At 36.9% G+C, this 24705-nt stretch overlaps 1 protein-coding gene across 1 annotated transcript in view; it reads right to left on the bottom strand.

Annotated features, from left to right (window-relative positions):
* The window catches only part of PHLPP1 (PH domain and leucine rich repeat protein phosphatase 1), a 256881-nt gene that overhangs the window by 44009 nt on the left and 188167 nt on the right, over positions 1–24705 (bottom strand). The window contains exons 8-10 of the mRNA XM_002828274.5: positions 24364–24424; positions 20729–20824; positions 16740–16895 (exon numbers count right to left, since the gene is read on the bottom strand). Of these exons, the coding sequence (XP_002828320.4) occupies positions 16740–16895; positions 20729–20824; positions 24364–24424 (313 nt within the window). The remainder of the gene's footprint in view (positions 1–16739; positions 16896–20728; positions 20825–24363; positions 24425–24705) is intronic.

Raw genomic sequence — 24705 nt, 5'->3', positions numbered from 1 at the left:
TCTTTACTTTTGGGCTCATCTTGTATTCAGCCTGCTCTAGCCCTATACTCAATCCTGTTTCCAAGGACACCTGATTCCTTTTGTTGAAGAATGATACTTAAAAAGCAAAGTCTTTTTATTTTATTTTATTTATTTATTTTTTTTTTTTGCGAGATGGAGTCTTGCTCTGTTGCCCAAGCTAGAGTGCAATGGCCCAATCTCGGCTCACTGCAACCTCCGCCTCCTGGGTTCAAGTGATCCTCCTGTCTCAGCCTCCCAAGTAGCTGAGATTACAGGCATGCATCACCAGCCTGGCTAATTTTTGTATTTTTAGTAGGGATGGGGTTTTGCCACATTGGCCAGGCTGGTCTCGAACTCCTGACCTCATGTGATCCGCCCACCAAGGCCTCCCAAAGTGCTGGGATTACAGGCAGGAGCCATGGCGCCCGGCCAAAAACCAAGGTCTTCATGTTAGATATACTTCCTGGTACTGGCGTGTCACTACTTCTAGGCCTTCTTCTCAGCAGAAAGAACTAAAACATACATGTTTAGCTGTCTGGTAAGGTTTGTCTCTCCCTTGTATTAACAGTTTTACTTTTTCAGTGTTTTCCTGGCTATTCTTATATGATTCTTTTAACCATATGAACAGTAGCATCAATTTGTCTAACTTGATCATAAAAGCATTTTGGTATTTACATGATGATTGTGTTAAATTTGCAAAGTAATCTACAAAAAACTGATATCTTAATAATATTAAGTCGTCCTATCTAAGAACAAGGAAAATTGTTTCATTTGTTCAAATTTGCAAATTTCAGAAGTGTTTTAACGTTTTATTCATATAGTTTTTGCACATTTCTTGTTTATTCCTAAGTATTTAACCTTCTTTGATGCTATTTTAAATGGGATTTTCACTACCAATATAGTATGTCTTCCAATGGCTATGTTTGTGTACACAAAGACTTTTGATTTCTGCATATTAACTGTATATCCCTGCTACTTTATTGAAATACTTTGTTATTTGAATTCATTTATCAGTGATTCTCCAGGGTTTTCCAAGTATACTATCATGTTAACTGCAATAGAGATAGTTTATCTCTTCTTTACCCAACGCTCATGCCTCTAATTGATCTTTTCTTGTCTAATTACCTGGCTAATAATATATCTAATATAACATTGAATAAGAGTGAAAATAATCGGCTTTCTTGTCCTGTTACTGATCTTAGTAGAAATACCAACGGGGTTTCCCCATTAAGAAACTGGCTTTAGGACTAAGTGTGTGTGTATATAATGTTAAAGAAGTATCCCTCCATACCTGAGGTACTATTTTCCTTATTTTTTCATTAACAGCTTTATTGAGATATAATTCATAATTCACATATGGCTACACCTTGTTTATCCACACGAGCTGAGGAACATTTGGGTTGTTTCCATTTTGGGGGTGAGTTAAGTTCAAGTACATGTATATTTTATTTTAGATTCAGAAGGCACATATGCAGGTTTGTTAAATGGGTAAATTGTGTAATGCTGGCATTTAGGCATCACCCAAATATTTGGGTACCACCAAATGGTACCCAATAGGTAGTTTTTCAAACCGTATATCCCTTATCCCTTTCAGAGTCCTCAGTGTCTCTTGTTTCCAGCTTTATGGCCATGTGTATACACTGTTTAGCCCCCACGTATTAAGAAAGAATGTGTAGTATTTTTCTGTTTCTGTATTAATTCACTGAGGATAACAGTCTCCAGCTGCATCCATGTAGCTGCAAAGGACATAATTTTGTTCTTTTTTATGGCTGTGTAGTATTCCATGGTATATATGTACCATATTTTCTTTATCCAATTCACCACCAATGGGTACATAGGTTGATTCCATGACTTTGCTATTGTGAATAGTGTTGCAATAAACATATGAGTGCAGTGAAGGTGTCTTTTTGATAAATGATTTCTTTTCCTTTGGGTACATATTCAGTAGTGTGATTGCTGGGTGGAATGGTATTTCTATTTTTAGCTCTTTGAGAAATCTTCATACTGTTTTCCACAGGGGTTGAACTAATTTACATTCCTACCAACAATGTATGTTCTCTTTTCTCCATATCCTTGACAACATGTGTTATATTCTGACTTAACAGTCATTCTGACTGGTGTGAGATGGTACCTCATTGTGGCTGTAACTTGCATTTCTCTGATGATTGTGATGTTGAGCATTTTTTCATGTTTGCTGGCAGCCTGAATTTTTTCTTTTGAGAAGTGTCTATTCATGTCCTTTGCTCACTTTTTAATGGGGTTGTTTCTTTCTTATTTGAGTTTCTTATAGATATTTCTCCTTTGCCAGTTGCATAGTTTGCAAATATTTTCTCCCATTCTGTAGATTGTCTGTTCATTCTGTTGTTTCTTTTGCTGTGCAGAAGCGCTTTAGTTTAATTAAGTCCCATTTGTCAATATTTGTTTTTGTTGCATTTGCCTTCGAGGTCTTAGTCATAAATTCTTTTCCCAGGCCAATGTCCAGAAGAGTTTTTGTTCTCTGATTTGTATCCTTTGAGGTATTATATTTAAGTTTTCAATCCATCTTGAGTTAATTTTTGTATATGGTGGGAGGTAGGGGTCCAGTTTCATTCTTCTGCATATGGCTAACCAGTTTTCCCAGCCCTATTTATTGAAGAGACTGTCCTTTCCTCATTGTTTATTTTTGTTGACTTTGTCAAAAGATCTGTTGGTTATAGGTGTATGGCTTTATTCCCAGGTTCTCTATTTTGTTCCTGTGATCTATGTGTCTTTTTTTCTAACAGTTCAATGCTGTTTTCATTACCTACAGCGTTTGCAGTTATATTACCTTGAAGTCAGGTAATGTGATGCCTAAGACTTTGTTCTTTTTGCTTAGGATTGTTTTGGCTATTTGGCTCTTTTGTGTTTCCACATGAATTTTATAATTTTTTTCTAATTTCATGAAAAATGACATTGGTAATTTGATAGGAATTACATTGAACCTGTAGATTGTTTGGGCAGTATAACCATTTAAATGATACTGATTCTTCCAATCCACGAGCATGGAATGTTCTTCCACTTGTTTGTGTCATCTCTGATTTCTTTCATCAGTGTCTTATAGTTCTCCTTCTAGAGATCTTTCACCTCCTCAGATAAATGTATTCCTAGGTATTTTATTTTATTTTTTTGCTATTGTAAATGGGATTGTATTCTTGATTTGGTTCTCAGCTTGAAAGTTACTGGCGTATAGGAATGCTACTGATTTCGGGTGCTGATTCTGAATCCTGAAACTTTATTGAAGTTGTTTATCAAGTCTGAGAGTCTTTTGGAGGAACTTTTAGGGTTTTCTAGGTATAGAATCATATCATCAACAAACGGATAATTTGATTTCCTCTTTTCCTATTTGGATGACCTTTATTCTTTCTCTTGCCTGACTGCTCTGGCTAGGACTTTTAGTACTATGTTCAATAGGAGTGGTGAAGAGTAGGCATACTTGTCTTGTTCCAGTGTTAGGGGGAACACTTTCAACTTTTGCCCATTCAGTATGATGTTGGCTGTGGGTTTGTCATAGACGGCTCTTATTATTTTGAGGTAAATTCCGTTGATGCCTAGTTTGTTGAGAGTTTTTATCATGTTGGGATACTGGATTTTAATCAAAGACTTTTTTCACATCTATTGAGATGATACAGTTTTTGTTTTTAATTCTGTTTATGTGGTGAATCACATATATTGATTTGTGTATATTGAATCATCCTTGCATCCCAGGAATAAAGCTTTCTTGAGCATGATGAATTATCTTTTTGATATGCTGCTGAATTCAGCTGGCTAGTTATTTGATGAAGATTTTTGTGTCTATGTTCACCAGAGATATTGGCTTGTTATTTTCCTTTTTTGTTGTATCCTTGTCAGATTTTGGTATCAGGATGATACTGGTTTCATAGAATGAGTTAGGGAGGAATCCTGCCTCCTCAACTTTTTGGAACAGTTTCAATAAGATTGGTACCAGCCCTTCTTTGTTATGTCTGGTAGAATTCGGATGTGAATTCACCTGCTCCAGGGCTTTCTTTTCCATTGGTAGATTTTTATTATTGACTCAACTTTGTAACTCATTATTGGCCTGTTCAGGAGTTTGATTTCTTCCTGGTTCAACCTTGGGAAGCTGTGTGTTTCCAGGGATTTATCCATTTCCTCTAGATTTTCTACTTTGTGTGCATAGAGATATTTGCAGTAATCTCTGAGGATCTTTTCTGTTTCTGTGCTATCAGCTGTAATCTCATCTCTGTCATTTTGAATTTGTGCTTATTTGGATCTTTTTTTTTTTTTTTTTTTCTGTCGCCCAGGCTGGAGTGCAGTGGTGCCATCTTGGCTCACTGTAACCTCCGCCTCCAGGATTCAAGCAGTTCTCCTGCCTCAGCCTCCCTAGTAGCTGGGATTACAGACATGTGCCACCATGCCCAGCTAATTTTTTTGTATTTTTATTAGAGACGGGGTTTCACCATATTGGCCAGGCTGATCTCAAACTCTTGACCTTATGATCCGCCCACCTCAGCCTCCCAAAGTGCTGGGATTACAGGCATGAGCCACTGTGCCCGGCCCTTTTTTTTGTTAATCTAGTGAGTAGTCTATCCATCTTGTTTATCCTTTCAAAGAACCAACTTTTTGTTTCATTGACTCTTTTTTTTATCTCAATTTCATTTAGTTCTCCTCTGATTTTAGTTATTTCTTCTCTTCTGCTAGCTCTGGGTTTAGTGTGTTCTGTTTTTTCTAGTTCCTTTAGGTCCAACAATTACTTGTTAACTTGAGATTTTTCTGTTTTCTTGATGTAGGCACTTAGTGGTATAAACATTCCCTTTGCTGTATCCCAGAGGCTTTGGTATATTGTGTCTCTATTTTCATTTGTTTTAAATAATTCCCTCAATTTTGTGTTTATTCCAAAGTCAATCAGAGGACCAAACTGTTTAGTTTCCATGTATTCATGGTTTTTGTTTTTTTTTTGTTTGTTTGTTTTTTTTAAGATGGAGTCTCTCTCTGTCACCCAGGCTGGAGTGCAGTGGTGTGATCTTGGCTCACTGCAACCTCTGCCTCCCGGGTTCAAGCAATTCTCCTGCCTCAGCCTCCCAAGTAGCTGGGACTACAGACACGTGCCACCATGCCCGGCTAATTTTTTGTATTTTCTTTTTTAGCAGAGGTGGGACTTTCACTGTGTTAGCCAGGATGGTCTTGATCTCCTGACCTCGTGAGCCTCCTGCCTCGGCCTCCCAAAGTGCTGTGATTACAGGCATGAGCCACCGCACCCAGCCCTATTTGTGTGGTTTTGAGAGTTTCTCTTGGTATTAATTTCTAGTTTTATTCCACTGTGGTCTGAGAAGACGCTTGACAAATTCAGTTTTTTGAATTTCTTGAGGCTTGCTTTATGACTGAGCATGTAGTCAATCTTTGAGAATGTTCTGTGCATAGATAAGAAGAATGTATATTCTGTGGTTGTTGGATGGAGTATTCTATGGACATCTATTAGGTTTATTTGGTCAAATGTCGAATTTAAGTCCAGAATTAGTATTCTGCCTTGATAGTCTGTTTAATGAGATACTGAAATCCCCTACTTTTACTGTATTGCTATCTCTTTTCTTAGGTCCGGTATTCGTTTTATAAATCTGGATGCTTTATAGCAGCATGATTTATAGTCCTTTGGGTATATACCCAGTAATGGGATGGCTGGGTCAAATGGAATTTCTAGTTCTAGATCCCTGAGGAATCGCCACACTGACTTCCACAAGGGTTGAACTAGTTTACAGTCCCACCAACAGTGTAAAAGTGTTCCTATTTCTCCACATCCTCTCCAGCACCTGTTGTTTCCTGACTTTTTAATGATTGCTGCTATAAAGACACATGCACACGTATGTTTATTGCGGCATTATTCACAATAGCAAAGACTTGGAACCAACCCAAATGTCCAACAATGATAGACTGGATTAAGAAAATGTGGCACATATACACCATGGAATACTATGCAGCCATAAAAAATGATGAGTTCATGTCCTTTGTAGGGACATGGATGAAATTGGAAATCATCATTCTCAGTAAACTATCGCAAGAACAAAAAACCAAACACCGCATATTCTCACTCATAGGTGGGAACTGAACAATGAGAACACATGGACACAGGAAGGGGAACATCACACTCTGGGGACTGTTGTGGGGTGGGGGGGGGATAGCATTGGGAGATATACCTAATGCTAGATGATGAGTTAGTGGGTGCAGCGCACCAGCATGGCACATGTATACATATGTAACTAACCTGCACATTGTGCACATGTACCCTAAAACCTAAAGTATAATAATAATAAATAAATAAATAGAAAAAAAAGAAAAAGAAATCTGGATGCTCTGATGTTGGGTGAGTATGTATATAGGATAATTAAATCTTCTGGTTGAATTGAACCCTTTATTATATAACGCAATTTTTTTTTTTACTGTTGTTGGTTTAAAGTCTGTTTTATCTGATACAAGAATAGCAACTCCTACTCTTTTTTGTTTTCTATTTGCATGATCTCTCTCTCTCCTTCCCTTTGAGTCTACAGATGTCATTACGTGTGAGATGGGTCTCTTGAAGGCAATAGAAGGTTGGGTTCAAGCACATGTACTGATATATCTGAGTCTCAACCCTGTCATAATTATTTCATATTCATATTTGCCATGTTTCCCTCTCTATAGGATATATGTCTTCTTTAATACATTAATTTTTCTGGTATTTAAGGAAGTTTGTATTTTTGTTCTATGGTTATCTTTGTACTTATGTCTTATTAAATGACCTTATCCCCTTGGATTTTTATTTAACCATTTCTTTTCTGGCTTGCCAGTTTTTGTCAGCATTCTGTAAGTTACACCTATTGCCTAGATGGCAATCAATAATCTCCTTCTACTTTACTCTTTCTCCTATTTCTCTCTTCCCATTTCTAAGCGCATTATTTTTTATTTTGTTTTTAGAGACAGGGTGTGTCACCCAGGTTAGAGTGCAGTGGTCCAATCGTAGCTCACTGCACCCTCAAGTTCCTGGACTCAAGGATTTGTGAGAGGCTCTTGCCTCAGCCTCTCAAGCAGCTGGGACTCTAAGTGTATGCCACCATGCCTGGCTAATTTTAAAAATTCTTTGTAGAGACAGGGTCTTGCTATGTTGCCCAGGCTTGTCTCAAACTCCTAACCTCAAGCTCTCCTCCTGCTTTGGCCTCCCAAAGTGCTAGGACTACACGCATGAGCCACCACTCCCAGTCAAGCTGCATTACTAACAGTTTGTCACCACTTTTTGGATATTAATCTTCCACCCTCTTTCCCACCTTTCAGTCTCAAATCTACATTTATATATACCAAAATGCTTACTATCATTCCTTTTGCTAAAATATGCTAGTTATTTCTTGGTTGGATAAGTTCATCCTCTGGTACATCACGCCCATACAGCTTTCTGTGTGGACAAAAATGTTCCATGTCTTCACTCTCCAGCATGGTACTCATTATTACATGTGCCTACTGAGCACCTAAAATATGACTAATACAATGAATTAACTAAGTCTTATATATTTATAAATTACAATTCATTTAAATTACTACTAAAAGCCACTAGATTACATACTTTCTTAAGAGGATGAATTTTATGGTGTGTGTATATCTAAAAAGCTACATGTGACTACAGGCTTTGAATCAGACTTAACAGCTTTAATAGATTCCTGGAGAAGGGATCATGGGTGCACAGATCTCTAAGTCCTTGAGGTCTTTAAAAAACAGCTTTATAGAGACATAATTCACAAAATATAAAATACACCCTTTTAAACTGTGTGACTTAGTGATTTCTTAGTTTTTTTTCACAAACTTGTGCAACCATCACCACCATATAATTCCACAACAGTTTCATCATTCCATAAGGAAACTCTATACCCATTTGTAGTCACTCATCATTTCTCCCTTCCTCACATCCCCTGGATCTACTTTCTATCTGTATGGATTTGCCAAATCCAAATATTTCATATAAAAAGAATCATACAGCATGTGTCGTTTTGTGTCTGGCTTCTTTTACTTAGGATACTGCTTTCAGGGTTTATCCATGTTGCTGCATATACTAGTACCTTTTACTGGTGAATAATATTCCACTATCTATTATAACAGTTTGTTTACCCATTAATCAAGTGGTAGACATTTGAGTTCTACTTTCCAGTTGTTATGAATAATGTTGCTATCAACATTCATATACAAGTTTGGTATAAACATATATGCTTTCATTTCTCTTGGGTATATACCTAAGAGTAGAATTGCTGGGTAATATTGTGTTTAATTATTTGAGGAACTGACAATCTATCTTCCAAAGTGCTTGCATCATTTTACATTCCTGCCAGCAGTGTACGAGGTTTCAATTTCTCTCCATTTTGTCCAATATTTGTGACTGTCTTTTTGATTATAGCCACCCTAGTGGGTAAAAGTCGTATCTGATTGCAGTTTTTGTTTACATTTCCCCAATGGCTAATGATGTTAAGCATCTTTTTATGTGTTTCTTGGCCATTTGTATATTTTCTTTTCAGACATGTCTATTCAAATCCTGTGAACATATTTTCATTCAGCTATCTGTCTTTTTTATTGTGAATTTTAAGAGTTCTTTCAAGTCCCGTATCAGATATATTTCTGTGGGTTGCACGTTCACTTTCTTGATGGTATCCTTTGAAACACACAAGTTTTAAATATTGATCAAATCCATTTTATATATTTTTTTAGTTGTTGCTTAAGTTTTTGGTGCTTAGATGTTTAACAGTTTTCTATAACTTAGATCTTAAAGGAGACTTGGCTTGATATAAACATCTTGAGTCAATCTTTCATTAAGTTTTTAAAAAACATTACTCCATTATTACCTTGCATTGTATAATGTTTTTGAGAAGTCTAATGACAATCTAAATATTTGCCTTTTAAAACTATTTTATCTTTTTACTGGTGGTCATAATTATTTATATCTTCAAAATCTAATAGTTCTAATATAATAAGTTTTAAAATTGAACATTCTGGGTTTATTCCAGGTACCCAATCGACACTCTTTTTCACATGTACTTTAAGATATTTTGTTTGTTGTTGAAAAAATTCCTTGAATGATATTTTTAACTAATAGTTCTGTCAATTTTTTTTTTGTTTTTGTTCTTCAAGGACACATATACAAATGTTATGCCTTTTGGATCTGTCTTCCATTTCCACTATTTTATCTCTAACCTTTTCAAATAATTCTTTATCTTATTTTCATTCTCTTCATTTTCCTTTGTTTCTTTAATGTCCCTTATTAATTTTTTGGGTGTATTCTCCCTTGGGCACCCTGTAATTACTCCTCATTTCTCAGATAACTGTCATTTTCTTCCATTTTCTGAGTTCAATCACTTCTTTCCAGCCTTTCCTGTGTGTCCACTTTGTTCTCAGTTCCTTAATTTTTTTGTATCATAAAATGTTCACTTGACTATATTTAATTTTGCTGGGAATGTTGTCTTATAGTTTTCTTAGGCTTCATAATAGATTCTTTGGGGTACAAACTATTCGACAGTGGACATATGTTGTTTTTTGCTTTCTCATTTTGAGAGCCAATAACCCAATATGGATCTGTTCATCTTTTTCCCAGTTATTTTCAGGGTATCAGGTTGTTTTACAAGTTTCTTAGTTCAGTGCTGTATCTTCTATCAATAGATAAGTGAAGATACATTAAGGGATCTCTTTGTTTGGACTGAGTAGGGAAGGGCTGTGTGTCCTCTGATGTTCTGGTTCACTTGTCTTGTAGAACCTTTAGTTTTCCCCATTTGCTTCGCTTCCTCTTTACCAATCCAATTGCCAATTTTCCTTCAGTAACTGTATTTCTGGCTTGCTATCCCTTCAAGTTGCACTTACTTATACCTAAGCTTAGGTGGTAGTGGTACACCCACCTAAAGCCCCACTGCCAGCTTCCCTGTTCTCTCCTCCCCACAGTTTTTCTGATTCTGCCATTGCTTGACACAAAACCTCAGGGTATAGCAGGGATAAAGTCAAAATGTAATTGCTGGGAATTGTCGCTTATTTCTCTTTTTATTTATAAATTATCCTCTCACTGAATTACGATGGGGGCTATCACACTTTGGAGCTGCTAAAGGAACAATATTTCTCACAGAAGATGCTCTAGCTCAGTAGGGTGCAATCTGGCTGCACTTCCTAGTTCTCTAGGGAGCTTTCCTTAGTGCAGAATTCTCCACTTCAACTCGAAGATATTCTTGTTAAGTAGGTCAGGGTGGGGCCTCAAAATCTATATAGCAGAATTCTGATGGTTGGCAGAGTTGAGAATCATCGTGGTGCAAAAACCCCTGTCCTAATGCATATTCATGGTTTCTGGGGATACGCACACCCCTCACCGGCAGGGTGGACTTGCCCATCTCATCCATTTTAGGAGCATCAGAGAAACAGGGGCAAAGTGACCAAAGCAGTCTCTCAGAGTACAGGCAGAACTCTTCTGGTAATCCACGAATGGCCTCTTTTCAATCTCAGAGCAATGTTCACAGCTGAACACAGGAATGCTTGGAAGCTTCTGGCTAAACCTTTCTGGTTTGTTCTGGTTAACAAAAATGGAGTTTGCCACCAGAACTCCAACCTTGTTAAGATTACATAATCAGCCACTTTCCAATGCCCCCACCCAACTCCGTTCTCCAGGACTAAGGTAGATCTTTTTGGGAGAAATAGGGGAGAGAAAAGAATGAAAATTCTCTTCCCCTTCATAGTATTCTAAACATCATCGACTGATTCTCTAGTTTGGAAAAAAGTGTCAGTTGATTTTGATGTAATAACCCTGGTTAAGAACTATACCTTAAAATATGTGAGAAACACAACACTTCGAAAAGCAGAGAGGGGATGTATATGTTATCTAGAAATATCTCTAGACATATTCAGTTTTTCTATTAAAATCCTTCTTTTATAAAAATCTATTTGTTTCAGCAGTATACCTGGGTCACCTTAAGCTTTCATTGTGTTCAGCAGACCATCTGCACTGGAGTCACTGGGGGAGCCTTGATAAACATACAGTTCCCAGACTATCCCTCTAAAATCGAAGTGAGAAGACCTGAGATAAGAGCCAAGAATCTGCATGTTTGATAAGTACTCTAGGAAATTCTGAAAACACTTTGAGAAACACTATCTTAGTCCACTGTGACTCTGAAAACATCAGAACTTCACTCTCAAAACATCAGAACTTCATGATACAACAGAATGTCAAAAGATAGCCCTCATCACTGAAAAAAAGAGTTGTCTACAACTCAGATTTTTTAAATGCCAGAAATATCTGTCTTTGCCAAAAGGCACCAGTTGTCATGGTCAATCGATCACACTCTTCTAAATTTTCTGTTCCCTTTTAGTCCCTTTGATATTTACACATATTCTTTCTGAGTCACTAAAACTTATGGTCTGTAGTGTGACTAATACTCTGGGAATATTTAATAAACACACATGAGCAATTACCACGAAGCTCATTTGAACATACACTTCCCCAACTTCTGCCCCTGAAAATACCTTGTACTAGTCCACCCAGGAATAAAAACAGACCTGGCTGCCCTCCCAGAGCAGGGACCTATAACTCTCCTTTAAAGGGTCCATTTTTGGCTTTGTTAATTAGGCTGACTTTATCAGGAGAAGCAGTCTGGCCATCAAATGTGCATGCAGATGCTAGGTGGACAGGGAGTCAGCCATTGCCAAGATTTCAGGAATTAACAGAAGGATGGCAGTCCCTCTGGCAATGTCTCATCCACTCCGGTGACCCATGGAGAATGTCTACCCTCCCTGCACCCATCTGTTGATGACAACTAGTTATCTGAAACTCTTTTGGGGTTTCCATCAGGAAAATCTTCAACTCTAATTAAAAAGACAGGTAAATAAGAAATCTAGGCCCATGATCTAGATTAGAATATCTTCTTCAAGTATTTAGAGGAAGATGACTAAAAGTTGTCTAATGTAATGTAGATTCCCGTTTCTTATTTGGTTACCAAATAGCTTCCTGCTACCAGGTATAGCAGATTAATATATACTATTCTAAAGCTGTAATACCTTTTTTCATTTTTTGAGACACGGTCACACTCTGTAACCCAGGCTGGAGTGTAGGTGGCGTAATCAGAGCTCACAGCAGCCTCGAACTCCTAGGCTCAAGGGATCCTCCCACCTCAGCCTTCCAAGTCCAGAGGTGTGTGCCACCACATCTGACCTTTTTTCTTTTTTTTTTCAATTTGTAGCAACAGGGTCTTGCCATGTTGCCCAGGCTGGTCTCAAACTCCTAGGCTCAAGCAATCCTCCCGTGTTGGCCTCCCAAAGTTCTGGGATTATAGGTGTGAGCCACTGTGTCTGGCCCTGTAATACTTAACAGACAGTATCACGTAATTAAAACTATGAGACTGGCTTTAGCAGGCAAAATTCAGAGCAAAGGAAAACTCTCATGAGTCAAAATGTGGTCTTCTGCTCTGTGTCCAATAACACATGCTTCTCTGATATTTCTCAACACTTGGTAGTGCAAGTTCTACTTAAGAGCACGAACCACTGAAACATATAAAGCCCTTTCCTCAGTTATATAATGAAACACAGAACTGTAACCATAATTTATTATCACAAAAAATTATAAAAAAGGAATTTACATATTTTTAAGATTTGCATTATGTAGCAAACTGAATGGAAGGGCAACTGAAGCAAAGTTTCACCAATGCCTGCAGCTATTTGCCAAACACACAGCTGTGTATCATCCAACAACAAAATGTTGCTCATTATACCATGAGCCTAAATTATACTAGACCAACCTTATAATTTTCCGTCTATTCTACCTTCTTAAACCTACCTTTCACTATAGTTTATTGTGCAGTTACTTTAAACTCTTCATTAGATTGTAAGCTTCTTGAGGATAATTCCTATGTTTAGTCATTTCTCAATGTCCTATGCATCCAGCACAGTGATTTAAACTCAGTGAGATGTCTGCTACATTGAACCATGTGAACAAAAACAAATCACAACTGAAACCACCTGCAAGAAGCCGGTCACAAAGAATCTTTCCTAAAAACTGTCTTTAATATTTTAAATTTCATGTTTTCCGGGTTGGCCTACTTCACCAACTGTTAGTACTAGTTTATTCACTCCCCCCTCAAACTCATCAAACCAAATACACGATATTTGTAAATTCTCCTGAGTTTAAATTATGCCTCAATAAAAAAAATGTAATAACATTTTTAAAAATAGGTAGGTAAAAATCTCCATTTTGAGGTTGTGCAAAGAGGATAAGTATTAACCTTTAAAGGCAATAATTTGGTGGAAATCATTAGAAAATATTATTTTTCTTATCTTCTAACAAATGAATACAAAACTATGGTTTAAAAAAACCAGCTAATCAAATTTATCCCACCCCCTTCACATAATCCTGTCTGCCCAAGATAATTAACAATCTTAACTTTTCTCTGATTCTACTAAATCAATTGCTATGCTATGCTGGAGATGTAGCAACTAGAGCTTGGAAAACAAAGGTGTGAGAGTATGTCTTCTTGAAAAAATTTCTTATTTCTCCCATTTTTTGGTCATTTGTTTTATTCTCATAAAATAAAACCAAGGCATTTGCCCCTTCTCATTCACCCAACCCTTTACTCCAGAACTCTCCTGTGCCAGAAGTGCATTTATCCTGCCCTGTCCTCCCCTTACAGCCTCCAAAGGCTGGCAAATTGTCCCCCACGGTCCCTGTTTTCAAAAATGCAGCTGGCTGTAGACAGGTCAGTCTATTTGTATGGGGATTTCTGCCTAAATGCCTTTAGCTAACACTGCTGGCCTAGCTTATGATAGCAGTGTCCTTCCAGTGGCTCAGTTCACATCTTTGTCCAGTTCACATTCATGTTCCAGTTCACACAATCCTTCCTTTTCTAACATACAGGCACCGTTTGGGAATTGTACAAATAAGCAAAATGAGAAAACTGAGGTTTAGAATGACCTGCACAGAATTACAAAGCCAACAATGAAGGCAGTGGTTCTCAATCCTGGGAGTCATCACAATCCCCTAAAACTACCAACTGTTCTTACGTAAATCCTTGTCCAAACACATCTAAACATGAAAATATAGTCTCCAGAGAATGAAATACAGAAATGTCCTTGTAAAATCAAATTCTCAGAAATGAATAAAGAATGATTATGATCTATTGGAAATTCTAGCACTGATAACCTTTAACAGTCGTGAACTTACCAGAATTGGCCAGATTCAGAAATGGTTTTTATTTCACTCAGACTCCTAAAACCTAAATCCATTCCTTTATTTGGTTCTACAGATTCAGTGTAGAACTCTAGGGGAACAAGTGGATTCTCATTATGACATAACTTATAATTCTCCATAGGAGAAGAAATCAAATTTTATAGTATTCACAACTAAAAAGCATATGTCTAAAGTTATCTGTCTTTGCACACTGTGCTTTGATATTAATGTAAAAACAAGAATTCTGGCCTGGTGCAGGGGCTCATGCCTGTAACCCCAGCACTTTGGGAGGCCAAGGCGGGTGGATCACTTGAGGTCAGAAGTTTAAGACCAGCCTGGTCAACATGGGGAAACTCCATCTCTACTAAAATCACAAAAATTAGCTGGAAGTGGTGGCATGCACCTGTAATCCCAGCTATTTGGGAGGCTGAGGGAAGAGAATCACTTGAACCCAGGAGGCGGAGGTTGCAATGAGCTGAGATCACACCACTGCACTCCAAGCCTGGGCCACAAAGCTAGACTCCGTCTCAAAAAAAAAAAAAAACCACCCCAAAACCAAAAAACAATAATTCTTTCAATGATCTTGAAACATTTCACTTTTTACCAGGAGGATGACATAGTACTGGCCAATTACAATATGACAATCTCATTTTCTCATAGTTCTATTGTTTCTTTATAATTATTCCAGTTGGAATTTGTTATAACTTACATGAGTACACTGAAAATAATTTTCTTTTTAAGTGAAGAAAACAGAACAAAAGGAAAAAGAAGAGTGCTAGAAATGTTCTATATCTTGTTCTGGGTAAGGTGGTCCCTGCAACCATTTCTATAAATATGTAAAAATTCATTGAGCAGTACGCTTAAAAGTTGGACACTTTACTAAATGTAAGTCATATTTTTGTAGTAAGATTTTTTTTAATCTTATTAAAGATTTATGGAAAAGACGAGTAAGAAAAAAATATAAAGCCAGGAATGAAGGTAGTATTTGAAATTCCTTAAATTCTCTATCATTTATTGCACAAATATTTTTTGAGCACTTTCCTTTATTCCAGACACCGTGTAAGATGTTGATGATAAAACTATAATTAAGACACAGTCACTGGCCACATGGTGTTAGTAATCTAATAATGGAGAGAGACAAGTGAACAAGAAATTACAATACAGGGTGTGATGGGTATTACGGCAGGAGTAAGCTCAGGGAGTTAGGAACATGCAGTGGGAAATCTAATTCGGCTTAGGAGAGCCAGAGATTGCAAACGCCCATTTCACCCACATAATATCACACATGCTGAAACATAGCTAACATTTATTTTGTAAGGTAAAAAGATCTGTCATAATTTCCTTCTCTTCTCTGCACTTCTAGAAGCAAAATTAAATTTAACGTTTTTGTCTTCATTATGAGATACACTAAAATTTAGATCCTTCATATTGTCTCCAAAGTAATGGTCACTCCCTAAAAATAAACATGGGAGCAGAAGTCAAAATAACTCAGGTTATGAAACATTTTAGAGTGATGCACATGGGTTCTGAAGCAAACAAGATGCTCCAAAGTAAGTTAACAGCCACTGTTAATTAAAACTTTCTTTAAAGAAAATTCTATATGTGGCAACTTATCACAACAAAATAACAGAGCTTCATTTAATGTTGAAATTAACCTCTCCCTCCCATTCAAAACAACTTCAAATGCTCAGTGTATGATACAAGTAATTTAGGAAAATTTTGTTTGTTCAAAACAAAATAATTGAATTGAATACGGAGTTAATTATGATAAAGATAAGAAGGACTGTTTAAAAAGCAATAAGTGCTAGGCATGGTGGCTCACACCTGTAATCCCAGCATTTTGGGAGGCCGAGGTGGGTGGATCACTTGAGGCCAGGAGTTCGAAACCAGCCTGGTCAACATGGCAAAACCCCACCTCTACTAAAAATACAAAAAATTAGCTGGGCTTGGTGGCACATGCCTGTAGTTCTAGCTACTTGGGAGGCTGAGGCAGGAGAATCACTTGAACCTGGGAGGCAGAGGTTCCAGTGAGCCGAGATCACACCACTGCACTCCAGCGTAGGCGACAGAGTGAGACTCTGTCTCAAAAAATCAAAAAACAAAAAACACCACCACCAACAAAAAATAATAATAACAACTAAGCTAACTCTGGGACAATTCATCTCCATCTCCCAAAGTCCCAAACATGTGAAAGCGGGAACAGAGAATCATAAGATAATTAAGCTAAGCCTGGCATAGGATGTGACCAGGTAGTAACAGAGCAGCACACTTCTCATCCTTGTTTTACACTTACATCCCCATGACACATGTTTATGGACAAGGTAACCTACTTTGCTCCAGAGAGCAGCAAAGTTAATAAAGAATCTATAGGTTGCTCCTGACTCCATCGCCTACAAAATGGTCAATAAAGTGGCTGGCAAAACTATTTCCTTCATAAATCTGGGACAGACACATAATCAGAAAGTTTATACAGTCTCAGGTCACAAAAGACAAAGACACAAATGAGGGAGTATTTATAGACTCAGATGATAAACAAGACAAATGGCTTTACCTGTCAGCCTTCATCAGAAGGTTAGGCGGGAGCTCAAGGAGCTGGTTGTGTTGCACATCCAAGACCTCCACCGAGGTTCTTTCTAGCCTTTCAGGCAGCCTTGCCAACTGGTTGTGTCCTGCCAGTAGTTTCCGGAGACTGCTATTACAAAATAAGCTGTATAAAAAGGGACAAAAGACCGAAAAATGAAAAAGAGCAGAAGAATACTTAAAATTACCTCTCCAAAAATCACAAATTCACTTGCAGCAGCTACAAATTCATTTTAATATAAATTCAAACTTGGAACTATTTGTGTTTCAACACTTTCTATACTCAAAAAAAGGAGGAAGGAAAAAACTATGTAAACAAATATTAAGCAAAGAAGCTCTACATAGCAAAAAACAAGTTCTATAGATGTACACACTGAAGAGATCAGTCTAATCTTGTTAGGGTCACAAGGCAAGCTTTCAAAGGCTGCATGCTTCTCCAGAGTAGGGCTTGTATCTTGTATTGTCCCAGAATGCTGGGTGCTTTACCCATAAGAGATTCTGAATAAACACAACTGAGCAGTCTTTACTTACAGGATCTGCATTAAATAAAGGGTTCTTCAATCAAACTTTTACAAATGTCAACTGAGAAAATGTTATGTTTTTCCTCAGTTGCATTTCACAAGCCTAACTGCCTCACTTCCCTGGCTGTATTCTGTTTTTTTCCCTAACTGCCTCACTTCCCTGGCTGTATTGTTTTTTCCCTAACTGCCTCACTTCCCTGGCTGTATTCTGTTTTTTTCTAGCTTAATCCTAGACCAAGGTAGAGACTCTCTCCCGAAAGAGCAGCATGTACTTAATCCACTATTTTCTTGAGAGACAAAGAGCTGTTTGGAAGCTTGGCTGTGTTTCTTGTAAAGGTCATCAGAACTGTCAGACATGATGAATACTTGTTAATCTAATGTAAATCTACATTATGACCACTTCAGACTTCTCCAACATTACAGAGAATAAAACAGGCCTTGGGTTTAAACAGACATCTGGGGGAGTGGGGAAAAGTGAGGTTACAATTTGCATCCTGATCACTTTAGATTAAGAATTAATTTATCAATCTGCCTAATTAATAAATTAAGAGTTAATTTATTAATCTGTTGTCAAAGAATGAGGCTTCCTCATTCACCTCCTGTTTTCCACCATTCTGATCTCACTCACAAATACCCACAATTTTTTAAAGTTAATTTTTAATTGACACAAATTAGCATACATTTATGGTGTAAAACATGTTTTAATATATGTATACATTGTGGGATGGCTAAATCAAGCTAATTATCATACGCATTACCTCACATATTTATCATTTTTTTTGTGGTGAGAACATTTAAATCTACTCCCTTAGCTATTTTCAAGAATACAAGACATTGTTATTAACTGTAGTTACAATGCTGTGCAATAGGTCTCTTGAACTTACTCTTCCTGTCTAATCCAAATTTTGTATCCTTCAATCCACAAGAGTTCAAAATTCCCATAACATTAGGGAATAACTTCATTCACTTTAAATAGCAAATGGAGTTTCTTTGCTCACACTATAAACAGAAAAACAACGCATACTCTTTTTGTCCCACGTGTTAAACACACACACACACACACACAAGAATACTGTTTAAATTCTTTAACAATAGAGCATTTGGGATTTGCATTGAATAAGGATTTGTTTAGATTCTCAAAAAGCCTGTTCTGATACAGAACAAATTAAAGATCAACGAATTTGGGGGGAAAATTGGATAAAATGTCAGTTATCTTGCATTTGTTTGTTTATATATATATATAAATAACATATATAATATGTTAATGTATAATATATAAAAATATAAAATATATATAAAATATATCTTTGTAGTCTTCAGCAAAACAGAGAACTTGGATGCCAATGTGCTATCTGTGGGATTGAGGGGTGGAAGGGGGAAAGAGAACAGAGAAAATAGAAAAGGCTAGGTGTGGTGGCTCATGGCTATAATCCCAATACTTTGGGAGGCTGAGGCAGGTGGATCACCTGAGGTCAGGAGTTCAAGAACAGCCTGGTCAACATGGTGAAATCCCGTCTCTACTAAAAATACAAAAATTAGCTGGGCATGATGGTGCATGCCTGTAGTCCCAGCTACTCGGGAGGCTGAGGCACGAGAATTGCTGGAACCCGGGAGGCAGAGGTTGCAGTGAGCCAAGATTGCACCACTGCATTGCAGCCTGGGCAACAGAGCGAGACTCTGTCTCAAAAAAAAAAAAAAAAAAGAATAGAAAGAAAGAAAATAGAAGAAAAGATAACGTAAAAAATTTTTTTCAACGAATTATTTTTTTCCCTACTGCTTTCATTTTTCCTGTTCCTCTACTAAAAGGGTCATGCATGGAGACACACACACACACACACACACACACCCTCTTGTTAATGGTGATGGCTGCAATGGGTCACCTAAATGCTCAGTCAACATAATATTCTAGGGCAGAAAGCACTTTCAAATGGATCATACTTACAGGTAAAATGTATTGCTGCAGAACATAATGAAATTAACAGAGCTTTTCAGGGATGAAAACATAACTCAGATTTCTTTAATAAGAGCTACATTCTAACACAGTGTTACCAAATATAAGCCACATGTAATTTTAAATTATCTAGTAGCCACACTAAAAGAAAGAATAAAAGAACAAGTAAATGAATTCTGAGTATTATTTCATTTAACCCAGAATATACCCCAAATATTAACTTAACATGTAATTAATGAGCGCTATTATATTTTACATTCCATGTATATTTTACACTTATAGCACTTCTCAATTAGGACTAGTCACATTTCAGGTGCTCAACAGTCACTTGGCTAATGGCTGGCTGGGGGCTACCATACTGGACAGCTCAACTCTAACATGTTTACTAGGCTTACCAAGCAAGTATATCTTCTGGGTAAGGAAACAGGAATGGTGATCACATACCTTTAAAGATTGTGCACTAAAGTAAAAGTTTACTCCAAAATGGTGACATACTTCTATAATATTTTCACTGATGTTTTTGACTACACATAGCTAAAAATAACTGACTTCCTCTGTTCAGTGACTGGCTGAGAATGGTGGAAATAATAAGACCTGGGTTGAGGCAGCCACAAGTAACTATATGAATTTGTTAATTGGAATTAATGGATACACAAAATTCAGTTCCTCAGTCACATTAGCCACATTGCAAGTGCTCAATAGCCACAGATGGCCAGTGGATACCATACTGGCCAGCACAGATACAGAGCACTTCAATCATCACAGAAAGTTCTACAGGACAGCACTGGATAGACTCTTGGTTACTAACTGCATGGCTAGTCACTAAAAGTCTACTAATATTTTGGACCATGATTAGTCAACTTGAAAATATCTGTCTGTATTTACAGACAATAGAAGTCATCATGTGGGTGTTTTGCAAATCTTGCCATTAAAGTGAAAATTATAAAATAAAAATAAGAACATATTTAAGAGAGAGAAGGAAAGAGAAGTTCTTGAACCTTCTACTCCCAAATTTCACAACAAGAAAAAGAGAATCTAGTTTGCTCTTTCTAGGTTTCATGATCTAACCATCTTTTTTCCCCCCTCAAAGTTAAAGTCTAGGGAGAACAAAAGGTATTTATGGTTAAAGTAGACATGTTAAGTCAATAAACAGAGGTGGAAGATTCTGAAAGACTTAAGATTCCAGAAGTGGGCCAATCATATTGTTTGCTTCAAAGATTGTTTTTGGCTTACTTAAAAATTTCCACCAAGCACCACTGCCTGCATGGTTTTGAAAAGTCTGGCTGAGAGTCAAAGCCTCACTCTACTCCTCACTGCACTGCATGAAGAAAGTTTGTAACTTGAAGACACCACATGGGGTAAAAGACACCATATTAGTTTTTAAAGCAAACTCTTTTAGGCTTATGATACCAAGTTAAACACTGAATCAGCAATTTTTTAAATTGCTCATCTATTGTGAGATCCTCTCATTTGATCTGTAACACTCACCGGGCAGGAAGTTCACATATTTGATTATAGCCAATATCCAAAACTTCTAGCTTTCGGCTTTCACATACCCACTCAGGCACATTTTCTAAACGGTTCCTAAATGCAAGAACATAAAAGTAATTGGTTGAATTTGTCCTCAAATGTGGTTCTAAACTCAAATTAATTACAAAGAATAAATAAAACCTCAAATGAAATACCAAAGTACCGAGGGCATAAATCAAAAGAATATGTGGATTCGCTTTTCTCTAGAAGCAAGATGAATTGTGATAGGGAGAAGAAATGAAGAAAAAGTAAGGAAGGGGCAGAGCACAGTGGCTCACGCCTATGGGAGGATCACTTGTGCCCAAGAGTTCGAGATCACCCTGGGCAACACAGTGAGACCCCATTTCTACAAAACATAAAAAATTAGTTGCTCATGGTGGCATGCACCTATAGTCCCAGCTACTCAAAAGGGTACAGTGGGAGGACTGCTGGAGTATAGGAGTTCAAGGTTTACAAGTGAGCTATGATCTCATCACTGCACTCCAACCTGGGCAACAGCACGAGACCCTACCTTTAGATTAAATTAAATTTTTTAAAAAGAAGGAAGGACATAGTTACATAGTCTGTATCATCTCTCAAGTCTAAAAAAACAGTCTAGCTCCAAATTTACTTTTAGGGTCTATAGACCTATGTCAAGTTCAGGGAGAATATGTGTTATATTGAACATAAAAACACAAAAAGTCAATGGCATATCATAGTTTTATTTTCAAATTTGTATTTTTACCCTTAATATTAAAATATTTCCCAACTCCAGTTGTCATCATGAAAACACAGCCATGGATAAATGGGAAGCGAGAGAAACAGTTTTAAAATGGTGGCAGTGAAAAGTTCACTGACAGTTAAGACTCAGAATTAATTATTTAAAAACATTTACTTGGGCACTAGATGGTAATTACAGTTACTATAAAAAAGAGAACTAGGCCTGGCGTGGTAGCTCATGCCTGTAATCCCGGCACTTTGGGAGGCCCAGGCTGCAGATCACCAGAGGTCAGGAGTTTGACACAAGCCTAACATGGTGAAATCCTGTTTCTACTAAAAAAATACAAAAATTAGCTGGGTGTGGTGGCACATGGCTATAATCCCAGCTACTCAGGAGGCTGAGGCATGAGAATCGTTTGAACCCAGGAGGCGGAGGTTGCGGTGAGCCAATCCACACCATTGCACTCCAGACTGGGCAACGAGAGCAAAACTCTGTCTCATAAAAAAAGAGAGAGAGAGAACTAAACTAATGGTGTATTTAACTATTAAATGAATTGATCATTACTTAGATAAACTACTCTATTTGAATGTGTCCCTAGTCACACTGGTTAGCCTTTTACTTTCTTTTTAAAATACATACAATGATCAGGCACAAAGAATTTCAAACAGTATGTACATTATGACTACAATTCTTTATACGCAGATGAGTAATTCTGTGAAAACATGATGCTTGGGATAAGAATTATAAGATATTACAGCAAAAGAAAAAATAATTTTGATGTTAGGGTGGTGGAATTATGCACTATTTATGTTCTTTAATTTTGCAGTTATATCTACTCCTCAATTAAAATACAGAAATAGAAGGAATTATTTTCTGCTTAGTGTCCGTATAGGCACATACAGTTCTGGATTTGAAGCCCTAAACATTGACATGCTCATTTTTTTTTAATTGTTAATATCTAAAACATCTCAACAGGATAGGGGATTGAAAGTATTCTTTAGTAAAAACAACCCCAACATATAAAGATTAAAACTTCTGTAAGTGATAAAATAACTTAGAACTGTGTATGGAGGAATCTGACCCAGTAAACACTGTGGTAGGTGACAGCATGGGAGGTAGATGAGGTAGTGTGTTATAGTGAGGATTCTGGGCATGAGAGTGGCCACAGGAAGATGAGTATCATTTAAGAGGCAGAATTCAGAGACAAGCATGACACAAGAGTTTCCAATTCAGTCTCACTTAGGGGTTTCAATGGCTACCATTTGCTGATTACATTGTCTTTAAAAAGTAGTTTAACTCTGTGACTAATTCTCGAAAATATATCTGGGCCGGGCATGGCGGCTCATGCCTATAATCCCAGCCCTTTGGGAGGCCAAGGCGGGTGGATCACTCGAGGTCAGGAGTTCCAGACCAGCCTGGCCAACATGGTGAAACCCCATCTCTACAAAAATACAAGAAAATTAGCCACGCATGGTGATGTGTGCCTGTAATCCCAGCTGCTCAGGAGGCTGGAGCAGGAGAATCATTTGAACCCAGGAAGCAGAGGTTGCAGTGAGCCAAGATTGCGCCACTGCACTCCAACCTGGGCAACAGAGCTAGACTCCATCTCAAAAAAAAAAAAAAAAAAAAAGAAAAGAACCGTTCAAGATATTTATATGCATCCATGTACACAAATCCCATTCCTATACTCTTCCTATACTGCTCTTATTCAAAATGTGAAAATAACATTTGGGGTTGCTGGCGGTGGGAGGAGTGGGTGGGGAAAGAAAACTAATTAGGTAATGTCTGATTTAAGTTAATTAAACAAAATTGTCTGATAGGTAGTTAGTAGGAAATGCATGAAGCACTACTTAAAGAGTTTTATGATTTTATAATTATATATTTATAATAAAAATTTAACTAATATTTTCCCAATAGCTAAATACTGACACATCTTGCATAATTATGATTGAATATATTATTAAAATAGCTAAGCCTGTGTAATCTCAAGACAAAAGGCAAAATTCTGTACAAGACAAATCATACAATAGTTGTGATTAAAAAGCATGGTGACTGTTAATAAACACACTAGAATTTAAGCCCTGAAATGAGTTAACAGTTGTCACCTTGAGTGGGCCACAAACTCCCTCTGTTTAGAACATTTTTGTGTATCTCCTTTGGAATTACCTTCAAAATGAGTTGCAATTTTAAAATTCATTGTTAAAAGTTTTTAAGTTTACTTGGTATAAATACATACTGTAGACACTGTCAAGCCTTTGTGCCTTCAAGAAAAAGTCTACTATAATATTTGTGGGAACTGCAATAAATATAATACACTGCAGAAGCAAATTACCATAAAAGGTAAAATGGTTAGCATATTCAAAAAGGAGCTAAGAAAACCAAGCAGGTTGTATAGAATTTCTATTTTGATAGGCTTTGTCATTATTTCCTAAGAATTCTTAGCAAAGAGATATATGTCTAAACAAGGGGGGAAAGAAATCAAAAGAAATAAAGCACTTAAAAAATTAAATCATCCTAAGACTTGGCAGAGTTTGAAAAAAATTTTTGAAAATAAAAAATAAAATTAACATTACTTCAGGGAAAGACACAAAAATATGATTCATATAATGAAAACACTTATTAGAGCTTTAAGTCATACGGCCCTCAACTCACTCACCTTTCAAGTCCAAATGTGGTGTTCAAATTGGTGTGCACAGACACTTTGATGCTCTGGTTTGAACTACAAATGTATTTTAATCAACAGATATATATAATTTTAGAGAATAAAGTAAAAATCATTAATTTTTTAGCATTTACCTTCAAAATATTAAAAAGTACTTGTGCATAAGCTCAGACAGAATTACTAAATAATTTTCTAGTAGACTCTAGAGGGCTCTAAGACTTGACTTCTTACCTTGAAACATCCATGTAGGACAGATAATTTGGAACTGGGTAAACATCAAGTTGAACAAGTTCTAGGAAGAAAAAAAAACCCACAAAGACATTACTATCCAAATGACATAGAGACTCTTTTTGTATGTGGAACATCATTACTGTGCTTTATTCTCTATTGTTTGTTTAGTTTAGGAAGTACAATACATCATTTGTTTAACTTTGAAAGTGCAGGAAAGTAAAAAAGAACTTTTAATCACAAGATCTTCTTCAGAGATTGAAATACATCATGCATTCTAATTTCCTACCTTTTTGTTATCCATTTACTGTTGCTCTTATTGTTATTCAGGCTGAAAGATTACAT

This window comes from Pongo abelii, chromosome 17 (genome assembly GCF_028885655.2).
Source record: "Pongo abelii isolate AG06213 chromosome 17, NHGRI_mPonAbe1-v2.0_pri, whole genome shotgun sequence".
NCBI classification, from domain to species: Eukaryota; Metazoa; Chordata; class Mammalia; order Primates; family Hominidae; genus Pongo; species Pongo abelii.
The sequence above is the reverse complement of the archived record's forward strand: the minus strand, read 5'-3'. Positions and strand labels throughout refer to the sequence as shown.